At 39.1% G+C, this 25,312-nt stretch overlaps 1 protein-coding gene across 9 annotated transcripts in view; it reads left to right on the top strand.

The window, feature by feature from the left end:
- The window catches only part of LOC113685091 (uncharacterized), a 45,994-nt gene that overhangs the window by 7,352 nt on the left and 13,330 nt on the right, over window positions 1–25,312 (top strand). For 3 of the 9 annotated variants that reach the window (XM_089208769.1, XM_089208767.1, XM_089208766.1), the window contains 31 exons: window positions 40–123; window positions 812–916; window positions 1,390–1,557; window positions 2,798–2,902; window positions 4,288–4,350; window positions 4,845–4,928; window positions 5,432–5,497; window positions 5,601–5,705; window positions 5,794–5,898; window positions 6,386–6,490; window positions 7,046–7,165; window positions 7,794–7,958; window positions 8,217–8,321; window positions 8,436–8,552; window positions 9,150–9,254; window positions 9,574–9,783; window positions 10,510–10,710; window positions 11,076–11,285; window positions 11,793–11,897; window positions 12,616–12,720; window positions 13,683–13,787; window positions 14,737–14,841; window positions 15,279–15,383; window positions 15,469–15,573; window positions 17,201–17,305; window positions 18,497–18,601; window positions 18,927–19,010; window positions 20,606–20,689; window positions 21,714–21,797; window positions 22,440–22,547; window positions 23,284–25,021. In XM_089208769.1, coding sequence (XP_089064895.1) covers window positions 40–123; window positions 812–916; window positions 1,390–1,557; window positions 2,798–2,902; window positions 4,288–4,350; window positions 4,845–4,928; window positions 5,432–5,497; window positions 5,601–5,705; window positions 5,794–5,898; window positions 6,386–6,490; window positions 7,046–7,165; window positions 7,794–7,958; window positions 8,217–8,321; window positions 8,436–8,552; window positions 9,150–9,254; window positions 9,574–9,783; window positions 10,510–10,710; window positions 11,076–11,285; window positions 11,793–11,897; window positions 12,616–12,720; window positions 13,683–13,787; window positions 14,737–14,841; window positions 15,279–15,383; window positions 15,469–15,573; window positions 17,201–17,305; window positions 18,497–18,601; window positions 18,927–19,010; window positions 20,606–20,689; window positions 21,714–21,797; window positions 22,440–22,547; window positions 23,284–25,021 — 5,161 coding nt within the window. The remainder of the gene's footprint in view (window positions 1–39; window positions 124–811; window positions 917–1,389; window positions 1,558–2,797; window positions 2,903–4,287; window positions 4,351–4,844; window positions 4,929–5,431; window positions 5,498–5,600; window positions 5,706–5,793; window positions 5,899–6,385; window positions 6,491–7,045; window positions 7,166–7,793; window positions 7,959–8,216; window positions 8,322–8,435; window positions 8,553–9,149; window positions 9,255–9,573; window positions 9,784–10,509; window positions 10,711–11,075; window positions 11,286–11,792; window positions 11,898–12,615; window positions 12,721–13,682; window positions 13,788–14,736; window positions 14,842–15,278; window positions 15,384–15,468; window positions 15,574–17,200; window positions 17,306–18,496; window positions 18,602–18,926; window positions 19,011–20,605; window positions 20,690–21,713; window positions 21,798–22,439; window positions 22,548–23,283; window positions 25,022–25,312) is intronic. The other 6 variants (XM_089208771.1, XM_027202555.2, XM_089208772.1 and 3 more) reach the window with 3 other exon arrangements.

Here is a 25,312-nt window from a genome sequence, read left to right as displayed (position 1 = left end):
TTTCTCCTCACCTACACATTGTTGATTTTGTGGTTGTAGGAGCTGGAAGATAAGATTGGATTGCTAAACAACCAGGCATCTGTGAGAAGTGAAGATTCAGAATCATTGGCATTGACAAAAGAGGTGAGACTGTTGTATGAACACTCTGCTCTAAAATATTCAGCATTTTTTGAGACTTGGGTGCTGCAACACATTTGGTAATAATAATCAAGTATTCATCATAACAATTTAAAGCTGTAATACTTCCCAATACAAGCTTTTGCAAGAAATAAATTTGAGGTTTTTGTAATGTTTAGAGAGTGCATTTTTGAAGTGGACAACAGTTTTTAGGAAATACAAGCTAGGCGGCACAGTGACCATTAGCTAATGAAACTGCTCTCTCATCTGTATCAATTTACTATGTATTGCTTGTAGCAAGTCATTGTTTAAAGATAAAGTCTGTACTGGAGCCTGTTGGCCCACCCAGCCTGAGCTTAGACTGGTTTCCATGTAGCATGAAGCAACTAGGAATATTGCCACTTCCCCTTGGAAGGGATGGCAGTCCATCGCAAGTTTACCCCCCCCCCCCCCCCCCAGCATTTTGTAAGGCTTCCCTGACAATTTCCTAGTACCCATTTATACACCTGGGTGGAGAGTGGCACTGTGAGAGGAAAGTATTTTGCCCAAGAACACAACACATTGACCTGGTCTCAAACCAGACCTCTTGACCAGGAGTCCACAGCACCGACCATTATGCCACTGTTACTCCCAAAGGTTATTGTTTAGTGTTCAGAAAATGTTTCTTACTTTTTGTTCAACCTTTGTACCATAGCTTCAAGCCAAAGTAGACAAGCTCATGAAAGAAAAGGAGGAGCTTATTAGAGCTGTTGAGTCATCTTGTGATTCCCATACTGAGAGACAAGAGCAACACATACAAGTATGTCTGAGCAATTTTTTAACCCTTTACACCCCAACATCAGCATGCATATTCTCCATACTGTTCTCCATACATTTCTTAAGGTGCTGACAATGAGAATTTGTTTAACAATCAAGAGCTTCTTTAGTTGGTGATCATTTCTTTAATTCTCATGACTTTAATGAGTGATTCTGAAGTGGTATTATAAGGAGAAACTAGATGGTAGTCACTCTTAGTAGGAAAAGGGTCAATTCAGCAGCAAAAGTAATTTGCACTTAAATTGGTTTGGTTGGGTGTAAAGCGTTAACTGCTACAAATACAGGCCTTCAAAGTGGGGATTTGCATCAGCAGTTATGGTATCAACTTCTCTCATGTGGAGTCACCTTGTCAGGGTGATTGTTGTAAATAAAAGCAGAAGCTCAATCTTTGCCCCTTACTAGTTAATATTACATTAATATCATGTTGATGTTATGTACCTTAATACCCTTTGTTAGGATCTGAAAGATCAAGTAGAGAAACTTGTTGCAGAAAGAAATGAACTTCAAAGCAGATTCAGCTGCCTTGTGCAGGAGAGGGGAGCAGATGTTGGAAGGGAGAGCATGGGTCAGGTTATCAGAGAACATTCTTTGATGGAAAGTGAAGACCTTAAACACAAGAATGAGGTTAGACATCACTGTCCATGGTGTTTTCTTGTTACTAGTTTATACAATACAAGGATTGTGTATTCACGTATGGTAAATAAACAATCCTTGCTAGTCTGTGTGATTGGTATAAGGGAGCTTCAAGTACAGGGGTTTTTGAAGTGTCAGTTGAAAGGCAGCAAGAGTTCTTTTCCCTTGCGCTTTCTCTGGGTAGTTGGTTTGCATCATTTGATTAAAATGGGTGATCCTTGGCTGCCTTCTTGACTGGGTGGTGCTAAAGTGCATCAGCAGAAGTTGCATTCTCCTTGAGTCAATGTCATGGAATCTCGGAAATCGTCTTGCTTATCTCACCAGTGATTATTGTAAGGATAATTTCAAATTGATTACCTCCAGTAATCAGATGATCAATAAGGAAATGTGTCCACGATGATCTCTCTTCTTCCATTTACCTCTTGAGAATCAATTTTCGTTGGAATTTTCGACACTGGATAAAACGCTTGATTCTCTGTCCGGATTTTCTTTTGTTCCCTTTTGAAGCACAAGGAGAAGTTGGCCTTGCATCAAAAGTCCCTTGATGCTTCTTTTTTTCCTGTGTAGCCCTTTATTTGTTATTTGGAGTTAATTAAGAGTTATGATGATGCTTCGAGTGAGATAAAGAGTTAGGCAAGTTTTACTTGGGAAAGCAGTCATTTGTAAGAAGGATGTCAGTGAATTTCCGGGTTGGAATCTGGCCTAATTTAAATTAAAATTGAAGTTTAAGGAGACTTCTTGGTAGACAGAAGTTTGAGTCTAGGGCGTTGATAAAGACTCAGGGACAGCAAGTAAACCTCTGCATTCATTTTAAATTAACTGACTCAATATTAGTTGCGAGAGTCTGGTACCTCTCAGAAGCCAAGTACGAGGTCTGTACTGTAGGTTGGGTACCAAGTTTTTTATACACGGACTTATGGCCCAAGCGTAAAGTGCGCGGTCCATAAGAACGAGGCTCCGTAACTTACAGTACGGACAAGAAAACGAGGTTAATAAGATATACATTTATTAAATCTGTGGGTTCAAATGGAGGGGAGAGATTTCAACTCAGACAAATTTCTTAATTTAGAGGGCCGTACAGTGAAATTGACCAATCATAGCTCACGTGGAAATTGAGGGATATAATAAAAACATTATTTTGTGTTACTTAACCTTTTGCAGTTCTTTTATTCAAGCTCATCCTTCTTGACGCCATGTTCTCTTGACTTGTCTTACATTTAAATTGCTCTAGCTGCTGAGAAGCGATCTGGAACATTCTAGAATAGAAGTGGAGCACCTTAGGAATGCGCTGGTTACCATGCGTACAGAGTATGAGGGTCGGGAAGCTGCTGCAAGGGTATGCAGCTGTCTGAGTTTCTTTTCAAGGGATGGTTAAGGCTTGTTTGGCAGCTGAGGGTCCAGATTTGTTGTGTAAACTTTTCTATTAAAAATTGCCTGTTGTTAGCTGTAGTTATTAGCTAATCGGGTGTTGTAGTATCAGAGTCTCGACTCGAACCATGATCATCGATCATCCAAACTTTTTGAGGATCGAGACACACAAAGATTTTTCGATTTTCGAGGGACTGTCAACGTACTTCTGAACAAAGTGGGTAAGTTTCTAAAGAAACTGGTGCTGCGTCGGTGGGAGAGTATAACAGGGTAATTTAGTATTATCAACTTAGTTGATAACGCAAATTGGCCATCGTAAAGAGCTTTAAAGCTGACGTTGTGAGCGTTAACCCTTCGTCAGAGCGGTACTATAACTACTTGTGAGAAACTGTTAGTTTAGTTAAATGACTCGCAAGTTCATCGCTTTTTTGAACCCTTTCTGTGCTGTGACAATTTGGACCGAAAATTTGACTAGACTATTAAATTTCAAAAACCACAGTCTCAACTATTATCCTCAGCTGCATGACTTGCCTGACATCTGTATTGCATGGTTGAAAAGTTATAAAGTCACTTTCAGTTACATTTATAACAGAGATATTAATATATTGATGGTACGTCTATCACGTGCATGGTGCTTTTAATATAGGTCTACTGCTTCATAGATCTAACATAATGCATAAAACTTTCAATCTTTTAACACTATTAACGGTTACTAATTTAATCAGTCATCTCATTTTTGCTATTGATGTTTTATTACTAACGGTGGAATCTTCATATTTTGTAATTACGAAAACGGTAATGTACATGTAAATGATGTCCATCTGCCAAAAAGGTCAATATTTTCACATTTTTGTTAACCCAAGATAACTTGACTAATACAGAAGAAAAAAAGAAATGAAGTATTCGATAACTTTAGTTAAAATCACGAAAAATGTTTCTGGTCCGGTCTCAATCAATTTCGTATCGCTTGCGAGCGAGCCCTCATTATTAGTGCTTCGGCACGATCGTTGCTTCGGCACGAGCGTTGCTTCGGCACGAGCGTTGCTTCGGCACGAGCGTTGCTTCGGCACGAGCGTTGCTTCGGCACGAGCGTTGCTTCGGCACGAGCGTTTCTTCGCCCGCGGGAAAGTACGAGGCCTTGAGCAACGCGAGTCAGCGAGAGGTCAACAAGGCGTCTGGCACCTCATTATTAGGGCCAGACCCCCGGCAAACCTCTCTCCTCTCCTGGTCTCAAATATTTTCGCAGGTAGGGAAATGTGCGTTTCGCAGCGCTGATAATGAGGACCTGCTTGAAAGCTAATTTCATGAGAATATGATTGTGTAAAAAACTGAGGGGGGCATTTTATTTCTCAGGATATTGAGGAAAATTTAGAGACAGCTGTTAAAGAGTGTGAAGAGAACAAGTTTTACGTTAAGGTATGTTCGTAAAAAAGGTGGAATGGGGAATTTCAGTGATGCCGGTATTTTTCCCCCAAGCTGAGTTTTGAAACAAATAACAATTTGATCTTGAATTTAAGCACAGCAAGCACAAAAAAACGTTTCTTTACCAGTGACCATTGCAACTTTCTGAAAACAGGACCCTAGCCAGAGTTGTTGAGTTATGTTTCTTGGTGGAGCACTACACATTCACGGTATTACTACGCACCGGGCCGGGAAAAAAATTTTGGGGAGACCTGATGAAATATTGAGGAATATCCTCAATAGAACACGAACATATCCGGCTAAAAATGTCCAAATATTTCTTAATGTGGTTGGTGCACGTCAGTTTGCTTCAAGTGGAAGGAATATTCAGATTGTCAACTTATATTCAACTAATTAGCTTCAGGTTTGTTTTACCTATAGTATCTAAAGCTGCCGGGAAATTGAAGTTTGGATTCTAGTGATTAACGGCATCCGCGATTAATTTTTAGGAACTTGGGGATCAGATCAACAAGCTGAAAGCAGAGAAAGAAAAAGCGCTGAAATCACTAAAAACACTTAAAGCTAGTCATGACGTAGGTATCTTAGTTGTAAGTTTATGCAAGTTATAGGAGATGTGACTTTCCAACAAACTTTAACCCTTTAACTCCCAAGATCTGATTGTTAATCCTCCCCTCTAGCTGCTACACATTTCTTTGTAAATCGGCTATGAGAATTTGGTGCTAGATTAAGATGACAACTTCAACCTGATAAGTGTGAATATTCCCATTACCTGTTTTCTGGACAATGTAAGGGTATTACACGGAGAAGTTACATGTTGATCATTGTAGTATGCAGAACGCTTGTCCGGTGTGTAACTACATCTGTTATCTAGTTTTGTTGACACACCTTGCTTCTTTTTCAGTGTTAATATTTTTTATACGTTCTTTTGCCTTCTTAACAACACTGACGAAGTTTCAGGGAGGAATGTTTCTAAAATTGCGACGAGAATTGCAGTGTATAGTTTAGCACGCTAACGCCGGAGTTTTATCAATAGAAATGATTAATTTTATTGCCTTATTGACTGTCAATTGTACAGAGGCTGAAAAATAAACTGAAAGAAATGAGTTCCTCTCAGGAAGACTTGAGCAAGATGTCAGCAAAGGTACTGGCTATTAATATTACTTAAAAAAAAAAAAACTTTTCGACTTGATACTACTGCTTAATATCAAATGTTAATAGTAACATGCTTTTATTTTCTTTTGAAGGACCTGAGAAAAACACTTTCAGTGATTAAGATCGAGAAGGAAGACATTGAAACAGCTTTGAATGACTGCAGAAGAGAATTACAGCAATTGGAACAGAAGAACAAGGTACATGATTCCAAAAGTGCAGCGCAGTGACAAATTTCGTTGTTGTCGGTAGCGTCATTTTAAATATTGTTTATATCTGTATTCAAAGGAAACGACGGATGAATTTGAGAAACTCTTTGTTGAGAATGAAGTGCTGAAAGATTCAATCACCGGTCTTCAGCAGCAATACAGATCTGTTTCAGAAAATCACGAGGTAAGCGTGGTTGCTTTTAACCCTGTAACGCTCATAAGTGACTGGCCTCTAATTTCTTTACAGTATCACTCTTAAATCAAATGTTAAGGTCATGAGAATAAAAGAAATATGATCAACAATTAAGGAAATTCCTGATTGTCAAACAAATTCTCCTTGTCAGTATCATAGGAAATGTCAAAAGAACGGTGTGGAGAATATGAATACCAATGTTAAGGTGTAAGGCTTAAGGCTTAATGTAACCTTCAAAACAGGCGTAATTTTTTGCGTTTTCAGGCTGTTGTGAGCACGCACGAGGCGAATGCAAAGAGTGTGACGTGCTCTTCGCGTTCTCCGCGCATACTGTTCGCGCTCTCCTCTCTTATTTTCGTTCACCTGAATAACGTATGAGACAGATGCAAGGGGATGAGTCTCAGTCTTCAGTATTTTTATTGTAAGCTAATGTCATTTGATTTTGAATTTTCCTTACAATTCGTTTACATTTTTGTAGGCTGCAAAGAAACAATTGGAAAATGTTGTGTTTGAGAAGGATGAACTCAGTCTGTCACTCAAGTCTCTCCAAGAGGAACACAACAAGATATTGCAAGAAAACCAGGTAAACCAAGTCATACCCAGTGTTCTCTCTTATTTTAAGCACCAAAGGTAAATCAGTTAAAAAGGAATTTCCAAACCGTTCGAGCAATCGTTTTTTCAGTTGAACGTTCAAGAATTCCAATCGATGTTAGGCAATAACAAGAGGTACAGCAGGCGGTAAATTTTACCGATTACGGCCTGAAAAGGGGAACACTACTGACACCTTCTGCAAAAACCCAGAGAAAAAGGGAAAAAGGGCAAAGTTTCCTCTTCCTCTCACTACCCCCCTCCCTATTTTACATTGCCGTTCATGAAGATGAGGTGAGATAATCATCACATGTACCATCCACGACAGATGAGCAGGTATCAATAGTCAGCAGCCCAAAATGTGTTTTTAGAAGAGGCTGTGATCTTTGGCAAATGAAGTATTGTAAGGAGTTTTGTAAAGGAAATTTTGATGGGCGCGTGCTGTATGATGATAATGATAGAAAAAAAAATTAAGAAACCGAATCACACGTTTTCAGTTAACTTTGTGTTGGAAGTTATACCCTGAAGCATTTTATTTTTGGTTACTAAGGGGCTAAAAGGCCAACTCGAGGATCTAAACTCAGCTTTTGAGAGTCCACAAAACATTGCAGCAGAACGTACACAGACCACTTCAGAATCAACAAAACAACCAAGTGACGAACAGGCAAAGGTAAGGTGTTGTGTAATGAAATGCCGGTAGGAGTGATTCTGAGATCGTATTGTCTGATCGTCGGGATTGACGTAGTTCTGAAAAGCAATATTTTTAGTGGAAGTGAGTATGGCTCTACATAACCAGAGCGGAAGTCATCAGTATAGTCAGTTGAAGGTGGTTTGTCAATCGAATGTGATGCGCGGTCTGGCTCGTTGACACTGATTGGTCAGATTTGTCGTGAAGTTATAGACTGCAAGACTGAAGAAGAGCGCTTGGAATTGAGCTTGCTCAGTTTCTATCTATCAGTTTAGCGCGGTCGTTCTTCTTCTGCTCCATGGCTAAGTAAATGTAATCAATAGGTCTTTAGGAATATGTTCAGAGGAGTTGCTGTACGTTTTCTCATTACTGAGCTTCCTGAGCCCCTTATGGAACAAAGTCCTAGATTTCATTCGATGCCTCAACCAATTGAATGTCACAGCTGTAATTTTGACAAAGACTTTAACTCTAAAAAACTAAAACTTTATTGACTAACATTCTTAAAAAAAATGATATTGTCACATGTTACAAATGTATCTCTTGTTGATGTAATTACAAAAATAGTAAATTGTGTGCCATTACATTAGATTATACTTGGCTTTTTTTACAGCTTACCAAACAAATAGAGGAACTAACAGCAGAGAGGACGAAGCTGGTGAAAACACTCACTGTTCTGAGGGAAAAGTTTGATGCAACTATGGCGGAAAATTCCAAGAGAGGCAACCTCATTCAAGACTTGAAAGAAGAAGTTAAAGTTAATTTCTTAGCAAACCAGGTTAGCTTTTAAAGCAATTTTTTCAATGGAACGTCGAGTGTAATCCGGGATAGCTTAGGCTTTCCTTTACTTCGATATGTGATTGGTCTACAAAACTCGCGCCATCCTGTAAACCAATCAGGCGCAAAAGGAAAACAAATCGTTGACTTGGTCGCTCGCGTTTTCCCGGGTTTAACTTAGAACATAGATATTTGTTGTTTAAGCAAAACACGGTGAATAACAGTTTTATTTCAAGTGTTATCTACTCGTGTGTTTCAGGAACTTAAGAAACAAGTTGAAACAGCCGTTGAACTGGAGAAAAAACTTAAGGTGGAACTTAAGAAAAAGGACAAGGATCTCAAAACAGCACAGGACGTAAACAAAGTATGTTTTTTTATTTTGAACGTAAAAACTGTTATCACTGTGTTCGGCATAGCTGATAGGGTTTTGCTAACTTGTGGAAAAATCTTGCAATAATTTCATAAAACTCTTTACAAGGATGGACAGAAACAACTGCAGTTTGCACAGAGCGAAAGAAACAAAGTTCAGAGTGCTTATGATGCACTGAAAAAGCAGTGGGAAGAACATTTTATCTCCTGTGGTAAAGGCACTAAGGTAAGTGAGCCATCTAAGCTAGTAAAAGTCTGCACACAAGCGTTTAAGGTTGTACCTCCTCAGTTGTTCGAGTGATCGGCATCTAATTTCTCCTTAGAGTATCATTACTGAATCATACAGTTAAGTCATGAGAATAAAGGAAATGATCGCCCACTTGAGAAGCTCTTGATCGTTTAACAAATTCTCTTTGTCAGCACCGTAGGAAATGTATAGAGAACAGTGTGGAGAATATAGATATCCATGTTAGGGTGCCAAGGGTTAATTGCTTCATACACAGGCTTTCATCCTCTGTTATCACATAGCTAGTAAATTTGTCGAATCAAATTCAATTGCGCGAGCGTGCTTCATATTCCAATTGTGCACGTTCATGACGTCAACAAACAAATCCCTCGAGAAAAAGATTCTCCATCGGGTTGAAAATGTTATAAAACAATTAGTTCATACGTTAGCGTGCGTTCATCGAGATATGAAGCACGCGGGAAGTTTGGAGAGCACGAAAGATGCGTAAGAGTTGCTCGAGGCGTATATACTGTGGGGAGTACATGCTACAAATTTGTCGTTCTCTATAAAAATGAGCCAAATTGTTGATCTGTGTAGGAAAATGTGAAGAAGACTGAGAAACTCGTCGCAGAAAAGGAAAAGTTACGTAAGGCATTGGACAGTACTAAAGAGGAACACAATCTGCTGTCACAGCAATATCAAGTAAGGAATTATTGGAAGAAGGAAAATCTTTGGAGCTTCTCGTGGTAGCTTTAGCATCAAGCGATTAGGAGTGTCATTACTTTCTCGATTAGATGTTAGCTCATGGCTGGTTCCTCCTCAGTCCCTTTAGCATTTTGTCTGATTCTCTTCTCTGTTGATACCCACACTCCCGAACTATTAATAAGTTCAGTGCGCCAACCTTAAAACCATCGCGTCTGCTATTCATTTTGAAACACGTCTGGTAAGTTTACCACTGATCTTGATTAGTCTTATTTTTTTGGAATAACATCAAGGTTTTATGAATATATATATTTTTAAGGATTTGCAAGAACAGTTAAAGAATATGTCTCAGGAGAGAGATGAACATAAGATCAAAGCAGAGTCGTTCGAAAATCATTTAAAGGATGCGGACGAGGGAAAGACCGCACTTAATAAGGAAATTACTGACACTAAAGAAGAATTGGAGTCAGTAAGGAACGAACTGTCGCAGTTGAAAGAGAACCTTCAAGTCGAGCTTAAGGAAAAGGAGGTTTGTTAGGAATTTTTGAGGATCCATATTTAAAATCTCTGCTTCAGAATTCTCATCATTATAAAAAATATCACAAAATTCTCAAACGCGGTTGGTTATCATCAGCTCGATTTGAGCACGAATTGGACAGTGTACGCGTTACGCTTGTAATTGAACAATGTAATAGGATAGTTGACACGTCGTGTCTTTGTAAATGGACAGTACGCGTTATGTGCGTACGCTGTTACGAGCATTTCGTTCAGTTAATTGTTTTTTTATGCAAACGTTTAACTTGTGGTTAGAAGTATGTTCCTCAGATTTTGTTAAAGTTTTGATTAATCGATAACAGGACTTCGTGTCGTTTAATTCTGTCCGTTAAACAAATCAGACTCCCGCTTCTTGGTCGCTCGATTTCGTAAATCACTCGTACGATTACAGATGGAAGTGGACTTCACTCAGTCCTTTTACCATTATTATGCATGCAGTTAGGTTAAGAAGCTTGAAAAAAACTAATCGTAGGGTTTCCGCGCGTTTCTGAGCCTGGTGCTAAGCCTACACGTCGCCCTTCCATCTGCCAGCAGTGTGATCAGAGTATTAGATCCTATCTTCTTTGTCGTCCTTTACGCTCGGTGCGTGGTTTTTTCGGGGTGCATTTCAATCGAGTGTCGTTAAACCAAAAGGAAAGCAATCGCAAGGACCTAATGACGTCAAGACCTGTTTTACATTATTTTTTTTTTCTCGTGACAGGAATTAAGCTACGGATTGGATAACGTCACTCAAGAGAAGAATAATTTGCGGACTAGACTTCTAAGTTTGGAGGATAGTGTTTCCTTTGCTGACAACGAAATGAAAGTATTCCAAGATAAAATAGAAGTAGTCACAGAAGAAAAAGCTGAAATCGAAAACAAGCTGTCATCCTTGATGGAATCCTCAGAAACAGAAAAGCAGGTATGGAAGAAGTGAATTGAAGCCTTTTAGATTCTGGTGTAAATAGAAAACATCTCGCCCTTGTAAGGGAATTTGAAGTTTTAAAGGGCAGTTAGCTTTGACAGATAGACGCCAAAGAAGAGTAGTATTCAACGTAGTGTCGAAAGCGATCTATGATTGCTTTTTTTTTTCTGTCTTTTGATTGGTCGATAGAACTTTCGCCGTCTCCTCAACCAATCAGATGCAAATCTTATTCCAGTCGCGACTTGGTCACACACGTTTTCCCGGTGCTTAGTGAGAGCTCTCGGTACTGCGCCAGTTTGGTTCCCAAAATTTTGAGAGGTTCTTTTTATTTTTCCTAGTTTTATTTTTGTTTTGTCTCCCAGGAGTTGAACAACAGACTGGAGAGAATCGAGCAGGAAAAGAAAGATCTGCTCAGTAACCTTTCAGTTTTGGAAGAGAAAATTTCATCGGCTGAAAATGATCGAAACATGTTGCAAGACAGATTGAATTCGATGTCGGAGGAAAAAAATGGAATGGAAAATGAAATGGCTTTGTTAAAGGAGTCTTTGCAAACCTCGGAAAAGGAAAAGCAGGTTTGTTTCAGTAAATTGTTACATAATCAGAACTGAAATAACATTCCCTTTAAGTAAAATGTTGATACAATTTCCATTAGATATGAGGCGTAGATGAATGCAAAGGTAAGCATAGTGCGTTTCCCATATTTCAATTCTCACATGTGCATTACAAGAAATGGACGGAGTCACTCAGAAGAATTAGCATTTTGAACTTAGCAACTTGTAATGCTGAGAATGTTTCTGGTGACGACGAGCTTGCGATCATTTTCACTCAGTAAACGTTGGAAAAAAACCCTAGCGTTACTGCTACCAAAACGCACACAAAGTTTAAGATTTGTAAGAAACGTTGAAACTGTAAAGTAGTCTTTTTGTCGATACGCTGGAAAATTTCAGAACGCATCAGAAGTGTTAAAAAAACTTTTTTGACCAATCAAATATGGCGAAGTTGTTTTTATTTTTGAAAAAACAGGGCTTTACGTATTTATGTAATAATTTATTCATTCTCTCTTCTTTTTAATTTTTCAGGAACTCTGGGAGCAGATTAAGAGTTCCTCATCAGAGGATAGCAAGCTTCAAGGCATGGTGGAGAGCTTAGAGAAAATGCTCCATGATACCGAGAGCAAATATCAAGTGAGATGATTGTTATTATTTTTTCTTAAACATCTCAACTGGCAGGAATCTTAAATCTTCGAACCTGATTGGCTAATCACGCGCTCGTAACCAATCCAACTTTATAACATAGCGCGCGTGCTTGCCCTATGTAAGTCTTATTGAGCCGCTACGAACAAAATCTTTATTTACGCACGCCCGTGCGTAATTAAGTTGACGTGAGCATTTTTTGTTCATTGTCGCTCTGTTATAAAAGAATTTGCTCATGCTTTTAGCTGTGCGTATATCGAGTTATGGATGCATTTGGGAAGTTTGGAGAGCACTCAAAAAGCTAGAGTTGCTCTTACGTATTTTTCTTGCTCTCCAAACTTCCCGCGTGCATCCAGAACTCGATATACGCACGCTAAGCATGAACAAATTCTTAATTAAAGTATGCGGACCTCGGTCCGGAATTTCGCTACGTGCCGTTCGCGGCAGAGCGGAAAAAAGGTGAAAAAGCAGAAAAAAAATAAAATAAAAGTATTTACCGATCTAGTTAAAACAAATAATGTGCCATCGGTTTTAAGTAAAATTTTTTTCCCATACGGACCTCTTGCCCGGTAAAAAACATATATTTATAATTTTTTTCACAGTTCCTGCATATTGATTTATTTAGTGTGTGTTACCACCACAATAGAGACATTTCTTGGGCTACTGTTGGCTCTCGTTTGAGTGACACTAACATATTTCCTACAACTAGGAACAAAACAGAAGTCTTCAGGAAAGCAATCAGAATCAAGAACATTTACAGAGTAAGATTTTGTCTTTGGAGGAGATGACGAGAAACGGAGAGAGCATGAACAAGGTAACCGGTGATAGCGTCGCTAGTAATTTTTTCACCTTTGATTCTAGCAGAGTCTTAATGAGGCAAAAAGTGGAGGAAACGAGAAACGTAATTGCTAATGCACAATGTTAATTGATTTGCCGCTAGCGTGGTAAAAACATAAAAAAAAGTTGTTGCAGGAAACGGTTTCAACCTAAGATTAGTAGTTGATCTAGGGCGGATCCAGGATTGGTTTAGTCGAATCTCCGAAATATCCCTCAAAACGCTGGAAATCATGTTTTCGAAGACCTAATTTTTTAAAATCTCCTGGAACCCCCCTTGTTTAATCCTGGATCCCCCCCAGGTTGATCGTATGGTTTAATTGTCCGGATGAGAGCAGTGGTCAACTGACCATTCAGTGTTCAAGAACCAGATTTGTTGAACGGCTGATTTATAAATAATACAGCATTTAAAAATCTTTTTGATTAGTATCTGGACTGTTCAATTCTATGGCAACCGAATGTGCAGAGAAACACGCCGCTCGTCGTGTACTTCTCCTTCAAATTGAACGTTTATCAATCAGATATTATTATTTAACCTTGAAAATGATTTGTAGTCGCCATGAAATTCACACTGTAGTCTTTGTAAGGCATTTTAAATTGACCATGTTGTGATCACAAACAAAGGCCACTATTGACCATAGAATTTCGTCGACATTGTGTAAGTCTAGTTGCGTTGTTTTATTCTTCGGGAGATGATGTGGCCATTTGCTTTGCCATAAACCATAGAGGGAATTAACCGCAAGTCAAGACATCATTTCTAACCACAACTGTAGGAATGGAACTAAGTGAAAGTGGTGGAAAGAAAAATTTTGCGTATAAACTTGGATAAAATTGCGACGCGTTGTGGGAGGCCAGCTTGGAGAACTGCTAGGTGCTTTTTCGCCCATGTTTTCATGTAATAATTAGTGCTCCCTGATCTTTTCCGATTGAATAATCTCGCAGGAGCTGGAGCAGTGCTTGTTGCAGAAAGAAGAGGAATTGAGATTAATACAAAGTAAAGCTGCGGAGATGGAAGACGAACTTCACACAGCACTGCAAGAAAAACAGGTCAGTATGACTAACTCGTAACTCTTCAATGTAACCAGTTAACTGTCACGATCAGAACTGCAATTCTCTCTTCTAGCTGCTATACGTTTGCATATGAAAAAGAAGAGGGAGTTCGATCTGGTGTTATCCAGATAACACTATTTGTGATGATTTTGTGTATTCTCATTACGTATTTGCTGGGTAATGGGTGAAAATGGTTTGAGACTTAAGATCTAAATCAGAAGATAATGTGCTGAGATAACAAGCAGTTTCTTGCTTTGGTCGACAAAGGGTGTCATCTGTCTTTTCATTCAGCCGAGGAAGCCTGTTCATAAGGGTTACGCGAATAATTTTTCTATTGGAGGTGTCCAACAGTATAAAGAATGTATGGTGAATTGAATGCCTGAGTGATTGGCGTCTAATTTCTCCTCACAGTATCACCCTTGAATCAAATGTAAAGATCATGAATTAAGAGAAATGATCATTAATTTAGGAATCTTCTGATTGTCAAACAAATTCTCCTTATCGGCACCTTAGGAAATGTGTAGAGGACAGTATAGAGACTTTGCTTACTGATGTTAGGTAGTTAGGGGTTAAGAGAGTCGTTGAGTAGGTCAAGTATGTTTTGACAGACATGGTGTTAGTATTGTTGAGTTAGTATGCGCAATTTCAATCCCGACAAACCATGATAAGGTCTTAACTTGGCTTCGGAGTTCAGAGAACTCTACGGCCAGTACGTTCGATGGCCTGAAATATATGTTATTCAGGAGTGGAAAGTATCTCCTGTTACCATTCTCCCACAGCAATATTCTTTCTTTAAACCCCCTGATGCCGTAGTGTCTGATCTTATTCTGTCACGTTATGTCGCAGTGTTACAGATGATTCTGTTCCTTCGGCATATGCCCTAATGTGGGTAAAAAAAACTGGAATTTCCATTTGGATAATATATTTTATGTTCTGTATGATTCAGGAACTTGAAATGAAGCTCGCCGCCTTCCAAGAGCAGGCGACTGCCGCTGAAAACGTTTCTGAAACCTTTGAAGAGAAAGTTCAAGCGTATGAACAGAAAATGAAGGTACGATTCGCAAATACGGACTTATATCTTCATGTGTTATATAAGCAAACGTTTCATGATGATGTAGCTACACGGGAGTTGCGTGAGGTCTGTGATTGGTTATCACTTGCGCGGGAATGTAAAACCGAGTAGCTGTCAATCAGAATTACTACACCGATCAGGGACTTCAGACGTCATAGGAAGAGTACTTTTTTACCTCATGGTATGACGTCTGTCGTGCTATGAGGTTAAAGTATGGACCTAAAATTCAGTTACTCAGTCACTCACTCGCTCCATTCTGATCTGTTGGAAATTAAATGTGTGCATTAAGCGTGGATAAAACCCATTATCCCCTGCCTCCACTGCTAGGTAACGGCTTTTATTAGCTAGTGTGGCCGTATCTTGAGTGAAAAGCAACTACTGCCTCCAGACTGAGATTTGTTTCTGTTTGGTTGTAGGATTTAACTGAAAAACTTGAGACTGCATCGAAGGAAAAAGAAGCACTGGAAGAGAGCATCATTGTCGCGCAAGAGAAGCTGACGAAAGCTGAAGAAAGCCTCAAGGTAAAAATATTGTCCATGGCCTTGCTAACGACAGTAAATTGTTTCGTCTGTGAGTTTGAGCTGAAAGCCATGATTTTTTACGCAGGATTTAGAGAAACAGTTGACGGCTTTGTCAGAGGAAAATATATCCCTTGAAAGCCACAATAAGAAGCTACGAAGTGAGTTGCAAAATGCAGAAGAAGCCCAAGAGGTAAAGTTGATTCTCTTCTGTCCAATGAAGGGTGTAATTTTCATAACTCTGAGGGAAGTTTAACCCTTTAACGTCCAAGATCTGACAGTTAATTCTCCCCTCTAGCTGCTAAACATTTTCGTCCGCCACACACTGATGCATTGATATTGCCTGTACAGTCTCTCCGCCATACTACAGAGTCAACCAGTTAAACCGCCGAATAACACACTTATAACACACATCCCTGGTCACAGTCATACCAGAGATTTCCGCAGCTTTACCATACATGTCTGTTAGCAAAACACCTTACCTCGAGTGCTTACCACTTCTATGAGGTACCCGGCTGCGCTGGAATTGTTTGAAACTTATCGTCTTGGTCCGATATTAATTCATATTTTGCGCTTTGATGGTCTGTGAGTGTGTAAATTTAGTAGATTCCAACAGAAGCCCGGACCAGAGTGACCCTGTAACTGTTGCGCGTCTGAAATATGCCTTAGAACCTACTACACACAGTCCCTCTGACTAATGCGATCATTTAGTGCATGCAACGTCTATGAAAAATCAGCCAGTTCTATGGTATAATAATTCCAAGAACTGTCAATCAATAAAAATTGTTTAAATGTCTGTTGACCTAAGATGCGCTGCTGCTGATCAGCTTGAAATAACTAATCTAACTTTAACAATCCTCCATGACTGTCGTCGTTCTTTTCTTACAACGCATGCGTGTTCACTCTCATCTAGGACCACGAGCACACTCTCGGCCCCAGAGCCCTTCTGTGTCTTACGTGCTCTATGGAAAAGAGAAGTGCTCAGGGAAAAGTTCAAATGAAAAATCAAGTCTAATTTTTTTCTCTTTACAAGAGATATAATTTTTCCAACTTTTCTTTCTACTTACGCGATCTTCAACGTAGCCTGGAAGCAGGCTCTGAGATTAAGCGCTTCGGTTAAAACGTTTCTTCGCCTGCAGGAAAATCTGAGGCATTGAGCAGCGCAAGCTTGCGAAAGGTCGCAGCACAAAGGGTCAAATGCTGGCAAACCCCTCCCCCACTCGTTTCAAGTCTTCCCAAGGGCGGAGAAATGCGTGTCCTGCAGCGCTATTAATGAGGACCTGCTCCCAAGCTGTGTTAACGTCTTTCTAATATCAAAACTAAACCTGGCTTCCTGAGTTTGAGTTATGGAAAAGGTTTGTCGATAGAGGTGTGAGTAAAAGAAACTAGAATGGAGGAGAAGGGAAATAAAGTTTCAGTTGTATTCGCCTTACCTTAGCACTCAGTGATTGGTCTAGAAAACCAGTCAGTGCTACTTTCTCGACCATTCATATACAAAACAAATTGCGACTTGAACTTTTTCGTTTACCTGCCCTTGAAATAATTTCTTTGAGTTATCGTGGTCTCTTTGAGAGATTTTCCTTTGTTGTCATCGGTCTTTGACTCAAGCGCAAAGTAGAGGACTCTGACATGAGCACGAATGAACGACTGGTTTCTCTTTTGAAACGTGGGGAAATTTTCCCAAAGCATATACTAAGGAAGAGCATGAGACACTGGGCACTGGGGTCGAGGATGATCAGTGCGCACGCACTGATAATCACCCCGGCCCGTGTTTGATTGACAGACTTATTAGTGACGCCACACTGAATATCGTTTTTCAGGGGTTTTCTACTCAACTATCGTCTGTCTCTGAAGAAAAGAGTATTCTTCTGTCCGAACTGATTGCTCTTCAAGACAACTTTATCCAGGAGCAGTGCATGACTACGGTACTGGTCTTTTTAACCAACGCATGCGTGCCACAGCTCATTCTGGGCTTTTCATCGCTTCTTCTGGGAAGTTATTGATGCAATGGCAGCCATTTTGAATCGTTAAGGTTGTGTGTGAGCGGAAGATTTCAACACACATAAATCCTAAGGAATTCAAGAGGGCTGTGACATAAAAATATATCTTGGCCTCATGCAACGTTCTGTTTAGCGCTAGCTTCTCGCTCGAATAAACTAATGGTAATTTCTGTTTTCATTTAATCTGCTGCTAACAAGCGCCAGTTTGTGCTTCACACACTCATGTCAGAGTCCAACGAAAATTTTCTTGTGAAAATTCATTGCTTTTTTATTATTTCTGCAACACATTTACCTCAAAAATTATTTTTTCATCGTCATTCATTCATTTACGTCTAGACATGGCTTTTAGTATCAGTGTTTCCTTCTCTCTGCAAAAATTCACGATACCGTGATCGTTTTACCATTTGTAATTATATTTCGTTACTGCGAAATATAAGCTTTTAAGCCTCCTTTCATAATATTTGCCAACATCTCTTTCCTGTCACGGCACTCTTTCTATTACTTTGCTAACATTCATTTTTGGGGTTCTTTTGCTGTTTAAAATGAGGGTTTTGCTTACTTCAGTTCTGGTATGAGTAGAAGTGTAACCTTCTCTTGGTGCTGGGTAACGATTCAATTGTTATTTTTTTGGCTTATTTTTTCTTGGTAACCATATATGGTATGAGCAAATTTAAGTGTCAAGGTTGTACTTGATTTTTTTCTTTGATTTCTTTTAATGTATAGCAGTCATGTAAGCTTCCGTAGTTATTATACAAGAATGTTTTTGATTGGGTGAGGAGGCATTTGCCGACCAATCAAAGCGAATTTAGGACACCCGTTCATTCGACCGCAAAAATTAACCAATCGTCGGTTGTCTCGAGAACTTTTCCCGCGAACTGAACGAACTTTTTCGAACTACTGAACTGCCAAACGAGCGGCAAACGTTTTTTTTTAAAGCGAAGTATTTCTCGCGCTTATCACAGATTAGGTTGCTCTGCTGTTGACTCGTTCGCTCGGCAGCAGTTGCATAGTTGTTCGATGGGATCTTTTGGGTAAATTTTGTGATGGTGTTTACAGAGCTGCAAAATATCATTACTCGTCGAAGTATAACCAGTATCATTTCTTTCTCTCTATTAGGACCTGCGTCGGCAGGTGGATTTTGCTAAGAATGACAAGGAACAACTACAGCAATCTTTGAAACTGACCGAAGAACAACATACAAAACTTAATGCCAAGTTAGAGGTTTGTTACGCGCGTTTTTTCTGGAAAACAGAAGTAATGTGTTACACTTTAGGCAAGTAGAGGAAAGCTTCAGGGACGAGTAACGTGCGAGAGCTTGAACGAGTCGCGCGCGAGACGTAGAGCGCGTCGTCTCGCGCGCGGCTCGCCCTTCGCGCTTGCCTTGTGCTTTCCACCGTTAGCCTGAAAAACGCAAGTGAGGAAAACGGTAGTTCTGTAGTTAAATTATCTCCAACACTCACTTGCTCTCTCTTTGTTTTTGGTTTTGACCTCTAACGTGAGAATTCATCTGGGTTGTTGACATCCGTGTTGTGTTGTTTCATTGCAGGATTCACGGCGAGTAATTCAAGAGTTAGAGAGCAAAACTCAACAACTTTCAAAGGAGTTGAAGGCGGCAAACGACGAGAAATCTGTAAGTACCCATGTTATAAATTCTAGAGTAACTTTTTTTTTTATCTCTTTAACCCCCGTTTTAGTGACAATCATCTAACCCCTCCTTACAGTATCACCACGCTACTACCATCTGAGGTACATTGGCAGTGGCCCACAAATGAAATATATTTCATTAAGATTTTTATTAAGTTCCTCTAAGTGACAGAAGAACCCTCTAAAATGTGTCTTCGTGCGGCTACAAGTCAGTTCGTAGAAGCGCCAAATTACTATCGGGGAGACACGAGTTTGAATCCCATCAAAGATTGAATTTTTTCAGCCGTCTTTTCTGCTAAAGAAATTGCAGCTCACCTGCGATGATCAATTCTTTGCTTGATTTTCATCCGCAGGTCAAATGAAAGTTGTTTCATTACGAGTTGTTATTAAACAATATAGCTGAAATGTTTTTCAAAATATTTTACTTTCCTTTCATCACATCTTTGCTTAAAAATATACTGATGCTGTGATAAAATCCTACTTTGATCGCTTTCAGTTTGAAGTGAAAGCCTTCCTTTTTTAGCGTGAATTAAAACTGTCACAACTACAGGTACCTGCGGCGTTTTTATGAAGGCTTACTTAGCAACGGTTATGTTTATACAATGAAAAACATGAGAAACATAGTGTCCTTTTTCAGAGGATTGTGACGACTGATTTTGGAAGAGGTGGATTTTGCCTAACTTGTATATTTGTTTTTTCATCGATTTGATTCTGTTAAAGCGTGCAGATGTGATATTTCACCACGAGACTAAGGTCTAACTTACTGTTACTTCGTGGCTAGACCAGAAGCGATGCTGAATGTTTATGTTTGCGTATTTCGCCTTGTTTTGGCTCACAAATTACAACGCATCATACTATATTCATCCCTGGTTTATACTTTATTTTTTCCCGGCGGTAATTTATACATCCCGTCGCGCTGGAGTTTTGAAAGACAATCGGGAAACAAAAAAGTCCAACGTAGAAATTTGCATATCGTTATTTGTTCAAGACATCTAATTCAAATCGTGTGGCAGTAAAGTTACTCGCGAAAAATTTTATTCTTTGACAACTTTGCGCATTATTTCGAGCGTGTTTCGTTTCTTCTCGTAAAGGTATGTCCATTGTTTGGATGATTTTGCACACGCAAGTGTTATTCTTTAAACTTGTTGTGATCGTTTACTTGAATTCGCTTGCAACGTATTTACTGACATTCGTCTGTTACTTATTTAGCGTTACGCTTTCCTTTAATCATTCCATTAACAGATTGCTATGATTGTGAGGATTAGTCCAGCCTTCGGCGAAGTAAATTCACATTGTTTATTCATTAAAGCTGTTTGTGTCTCTTCCTGAAATTTAAAAGTAACATAAATTTTGAAGTCGTACGTGTGATCGATTTTTCGAGGTTTATTTTTATGATATCAGCATTCAGATAATATATTGTGATATTATTCCCAATTCTTTTTACAGCTTTTATTATCGATAATCTCAATTCTTTGTTGTTGAAACTATACTTTACAGATGTCTTTTTGATAAACTTGCGCCGCGCCACGTCAAACATTTGCATCGGCCAATCTTCGTAACCTTTCTTTTTCCTCTTTTCAGCTTCAAGAAACGGAGATTGAAGAGCTCTTTAGAACGCAAGACGATCTACAAGCTAAATACAACGATGAATTGAGAGAGAAGAAGGTATAGATGTAAACTAGATATGGGGGAACAATTTTTTAACTGGATTTCGTGACTGATGAATTGGTAGTGAACTGTCAATCACACATAATTTATTCGAGCATATCAAATTATCTACTGTCACGCTCTTTATTTTTTTGCGAGTGTGGTCATTGTATGGTGAAAAATTTCTCTGAAACAAACTAAATTTTATTGAAAGAGAAGGTTCCAAGGTACTTCTTGTTTTCAGTTTTTCGGGTACGTTGTACAGTATTTCGTACAGCAAGTTTTTAGTATGTTCAATGTACCCTTAGCCACTGCCATCACGAAGCCATCAAGAGTGATTTTAATCAGTGTCAAATTTACCTTCCCTTTTGTTTCTACAAGGATTATTCAGAATTACACCTAGAATTTAATTTCGGAATAATACTGAACCGTAATATCCGAAGGTCTGGGGTTCGATCGTTTGGTGGGACTCGGATTATTTTCGTGATCCACGCACGTAACAAAACGAAGAACAACTTTTTTTATCATATTTTCTTAACATCGACAGTCGTTTGTGGAGGCCTGTGCATTTGATATTCAGTGAAACTATATCACGCTGGTCTGTAATTTAACACCATTTCTTGACTAGATTTTTAAAGCGATAAAGAAGAATCCTACGCACTGATCCAGTTTCGTTGACATCGTTATGTTAGAAAATCGTATTTTTGTCTTGTGATCAAAAAGACCACATACTGCGAGGCCCTACTCCTTAAGTTGCGGCTGTAGCTGTTGTTTTTTGTCTGCCTTGGTTATTCATACCTGTACGGAAATGTAAATATTTTTCCTCGTCACCAGCAAACAGGGTCGTGTTATCCGACGCTTGAGGTTTATTCTTCTAAACCCACAATTTCTCTTTCCCTTGCTGTTGTTTGATTGCAAACAGTTTTTCGTTCTCAGGTTTTTGTATATTTCTACTTCACGAAATGTCTTCAAACAACCTTTGTGAAATGCCTCTGTTTTTCCTAACAAAGCCGGTCATAACACGATGTTTATTTTATTGCAGGAGTTGAACGATTACATTGAACAAGTACACGAAGAGTTGGAGGATCTTCACGTACAATTCGACGCGCTGTCGAAGGAACACAAGGTACAGTGAAAATGAATTTATACTCAGATCACTGGACTTTCACTTCATGACACATTTTAGCATTGTTGTTTCAGCAACAACATATACTTTATTTTTATGTCGACTCGCAACAAGTTTTCGTGTTTTCCCAAGTTTTCCCAAGTCTACCAAGCCATTTCACTTATCACGTCTGCTTTAAAATCAGAGTGGTGAAATTTTCTTTATTTTCTATCTGCCTCAATCCTCTGTATCCTCAAAGTTCCTTTCTCCCTGTCAATATGTTTCCTTCCCGCATGGTTTGGTTTTTTGTAAAGAACCATGTTAGTTTGGTTCTATGATTGATAACGAAATATTTCTTTAAAGATATAACAAATGCCTTCAGCTTTCAGTTTCTTTCGTTTCCAAAATCTTCATACTTTTGCAGCCACCGGAAGTAGAATTTTCTTGTCCTTGTCTTCCCTTATCCTCTACGTTTTATCCATCGTTTTTTACAATAACGAGTTTACAATAAATCCTTTGAATTTTTATTTGTTTTTCCTTTTCGTCTGTTGCGTGATACTTCGTCTGGAAAACAAATCAACAAAAGGTAGTTCGGTGTAATGAAAACTAAAGGTCAAAATTGTTAAGACTTTTAAGAGGCTTTTTTTTCTCTTGGATTTTCAGGATTTATCAGGAAGATTAGCTGAAATACAGTCAGGTCAATTGTCCACAGAATCGCTCCATTATCAGCAGCTTTCTGAGCTACAAGAAATCAACAGCGGATTACAGCAGGTGAGCCACACAACATTGTCCTATGTCACGCACTCTTGAAGGGTTACGTGACGAAAACGATCCACATTTTCATTGTTCTACGCCATTGACATTTTTCTGCTTGCGGTTAAGGTTATCGTCTAAAATAGGTAGTTTTTAACAGACCAGAACTTCAGTATATGTGATTAGAATTGAACAACGTTTTGACATGTCATGCTCTTGGTAAGTATAGAGTTTAACTCTTTAAATTCCAAGAGTTACCCGCCTTTAATTTCTCATTTCAGTTACACTGCTAAATCATTCACCAAGATCATGAGAATAAAGAAAATCATGGCCATCGTAAAATGCTTTGATTGTTAGACAAATTCTCCCTGTCAGTACCAAAGCAAATTTAGACAGAGGAGTATTGAGAATGTAGATATTAGTGTAAGGATGTAAAGGGTTAATGAGGTATTCGCAGCAGCATCTTTTAAAATCCAAGCTTATTTAGCCTTCGAAAACAAATTTCTTTACATTATAGATTTTTGTCCTGACTCAGAGAGTTTTATAACATAGCTAGTAACTTTGTCTAATCAAATTCAATTGCGCGAGCGTGCTTCATATTCCTATTGTGCACGCTCGTGACGTCAGCTACGCCTCGAGCAACTCTTACGCATCTTTCGTGCTCTCCAAACTTCCCGCGTGCTTCATATCTCGATGAACGCACGCTGACATATGAACCAATTGTTAATTAAAATTGATCTTTTTCCCTTTGTAGGATAATCAAAACTTGAAGGAAACTGTCCACACGCTGAACACGTCTTTTGAAGAAAAAGGGAGTGAACTAACTGAGGCTTTATGTGAACTCGAAGAAAATAAAAAAGAATTGGAAAAACTCAACCCAGAACTTAGCGCACTGAAAGAAACGCTTGCTTTGAAGGATAACGAACTTACAGAGTTGAAATTGCGACTGAATGATTTTAATCTGGAAAAGGAGACCATGGGTGAGTCTGTTGGTGAACTTAGTGAGAAGATACAAAGACTAAATAGCGAAAAGGAAGCGCTAGCCACAACCATCGAAAAATTGAATAATACTTTACAGGAGAAAGATGCCCAGATAGTAGAGTTATCAACGAGTCTCGACCAAAACAAGAATGAGTTGGAAGCTGTTAACGAAAGTTTCCGCAGTGTTTCAGAGAAACTCGGAAGCAAAGAAGAAGAGTTTAAGAAAGCTGTGAAGGCTGTGAAACAGCTAAAGCAGAACTTACAGAAATCACAAGAAAAAGTAAAGGGGTTGAATAACGAGCTGGAAGAGCGGAAGAAATGCAGTGACGGATTAGCAAAACAAACAGAGGAATTTGTGGCTCTCAATTCAAGTTTTGAGGAACTGAACGAAAGCCTTCAGTCGAAGGAGACGGAAATCAATGACTGCAGGGAAAATCTCAGTAGGAAGGAAAAAGAATTGGAGAATTTCCAAGAGTTTGTCGACAGTTTGAATGCAAAACTCGAACAAACCACCATGGAATTAGCGGGCTCTAAGGAATTGAATGTTACACTTTCTGAAGAGGTGCAAAGTTTGAAATTGCAGGTAAAAAATATCGAATCGAATTTGCAGGATAAAGAGAAGGATAAAAATGAATACGAGCTGAAATTACAAGAACATTTACGTGTCGAAGAGGATTTGAGGTTGAAAGTAAGTTCGTTGGAAGAACAGATCATTTCAAACAAAGAGGAGAAAGTGGACGTTGAGAAGACTTGTCAACTGAACAATGAAACGATTGTTGCTCTTAAACAAGATTTGCAGATGCAAGAGAATAATCTTATGGATTTTAACGAAACAACCGCTTCCAAGGATAACGAAATCAGGGTATTACAGGAGTGCAACGAGAAACTCACGCAATCTGTTTTGGAAAGGGAACAAGAAAGCGAGAAACTTAGGTCAGAAAAGAAAGAGTTGTGCGAGAAGATCGAATTTCTCAACGAAAATCTTTCCTCAAAGGAGGAGATTGAGAGAAAGTTTAAGAAAAAGATGGATGCATTTGAAAAGCAAACTGCTTCTGTAGATAAAGAATTTCTGCTAAAGGAGGAGGAATTGCAACAATTGAAATCGTTGATCGAGGAAAAAGAGCATTGCCTTACCGATGTGGAATCAAAACTGGAAACACAGCTGTTGAAAATAAGCGAACTTGAAAATGAACTTAGCGTTAAAAATGAGGCAATTGATCGGAGAGAGGGAGAAATTCAGAAATATCAAATGGTCAATGAGGAAAGTACGAGCAAAATCTTGTCCCTTGAGTCTAGTGTTCAAACGTTGAATGCAGAACTCGAAGGGAAGGCTTTGGAAATAAAAAATCTTCAGGTTCAACTGAGCGAGAAGCAAACTGAAGTCGAGAAGGTGCAAAACGCCATTGTGCGCATGAGCAGCGAGATGGAATCTGGAGCTGAAGAGGCGTGTCAGGTTACGAATAGGATAGAAGAACTTCAGAAGGAATTAAAAACCACCGTAGAGGCTCGTGGTATGTTATCAAAGCTTGATATCCATATGATCAACTGGATCATCTTGATTGCCTTATGCAGGAAGATTGAGACCAGAGAAGCTTTCAACTGAGTGTCAAAAAAGTAATACCAAAGTGATCGCAGCGACCAATCAGAACAAGGTTTATATTATCATCAGCCAGTGAGAAAGCAAAATGAAAACAAGCAAACTACTTGAAGCGCGAGAAAACGGGGATGATCAAGTCGCGATGGTTTTTAGTTTGCACCTTATTGGTTGAGAAGATGGTGCGAGTTTTCTGGACCGATCATAT

The sequence above is a fragment of the Pocillopora damicornis genome, chromosome 6, assembly GCF_964200805.1.
Source record: "Pocillopora damicornis chromosome 6, jaPocDami1.2, whole genome shotgun sequence".
Classification (NCBI taxonomy): domain Eukaryota; kingdom Metazoa; phylum Cnidaria; class Anthozoa; order Scleractinia; family Pocilloporidae; genus Pocillopora; species Pocillopora damicornis.
Note: the sequence above shows the minus strand (reverse complement) of the source record. Positions and strands in the feature narration are given on the sequence as shown.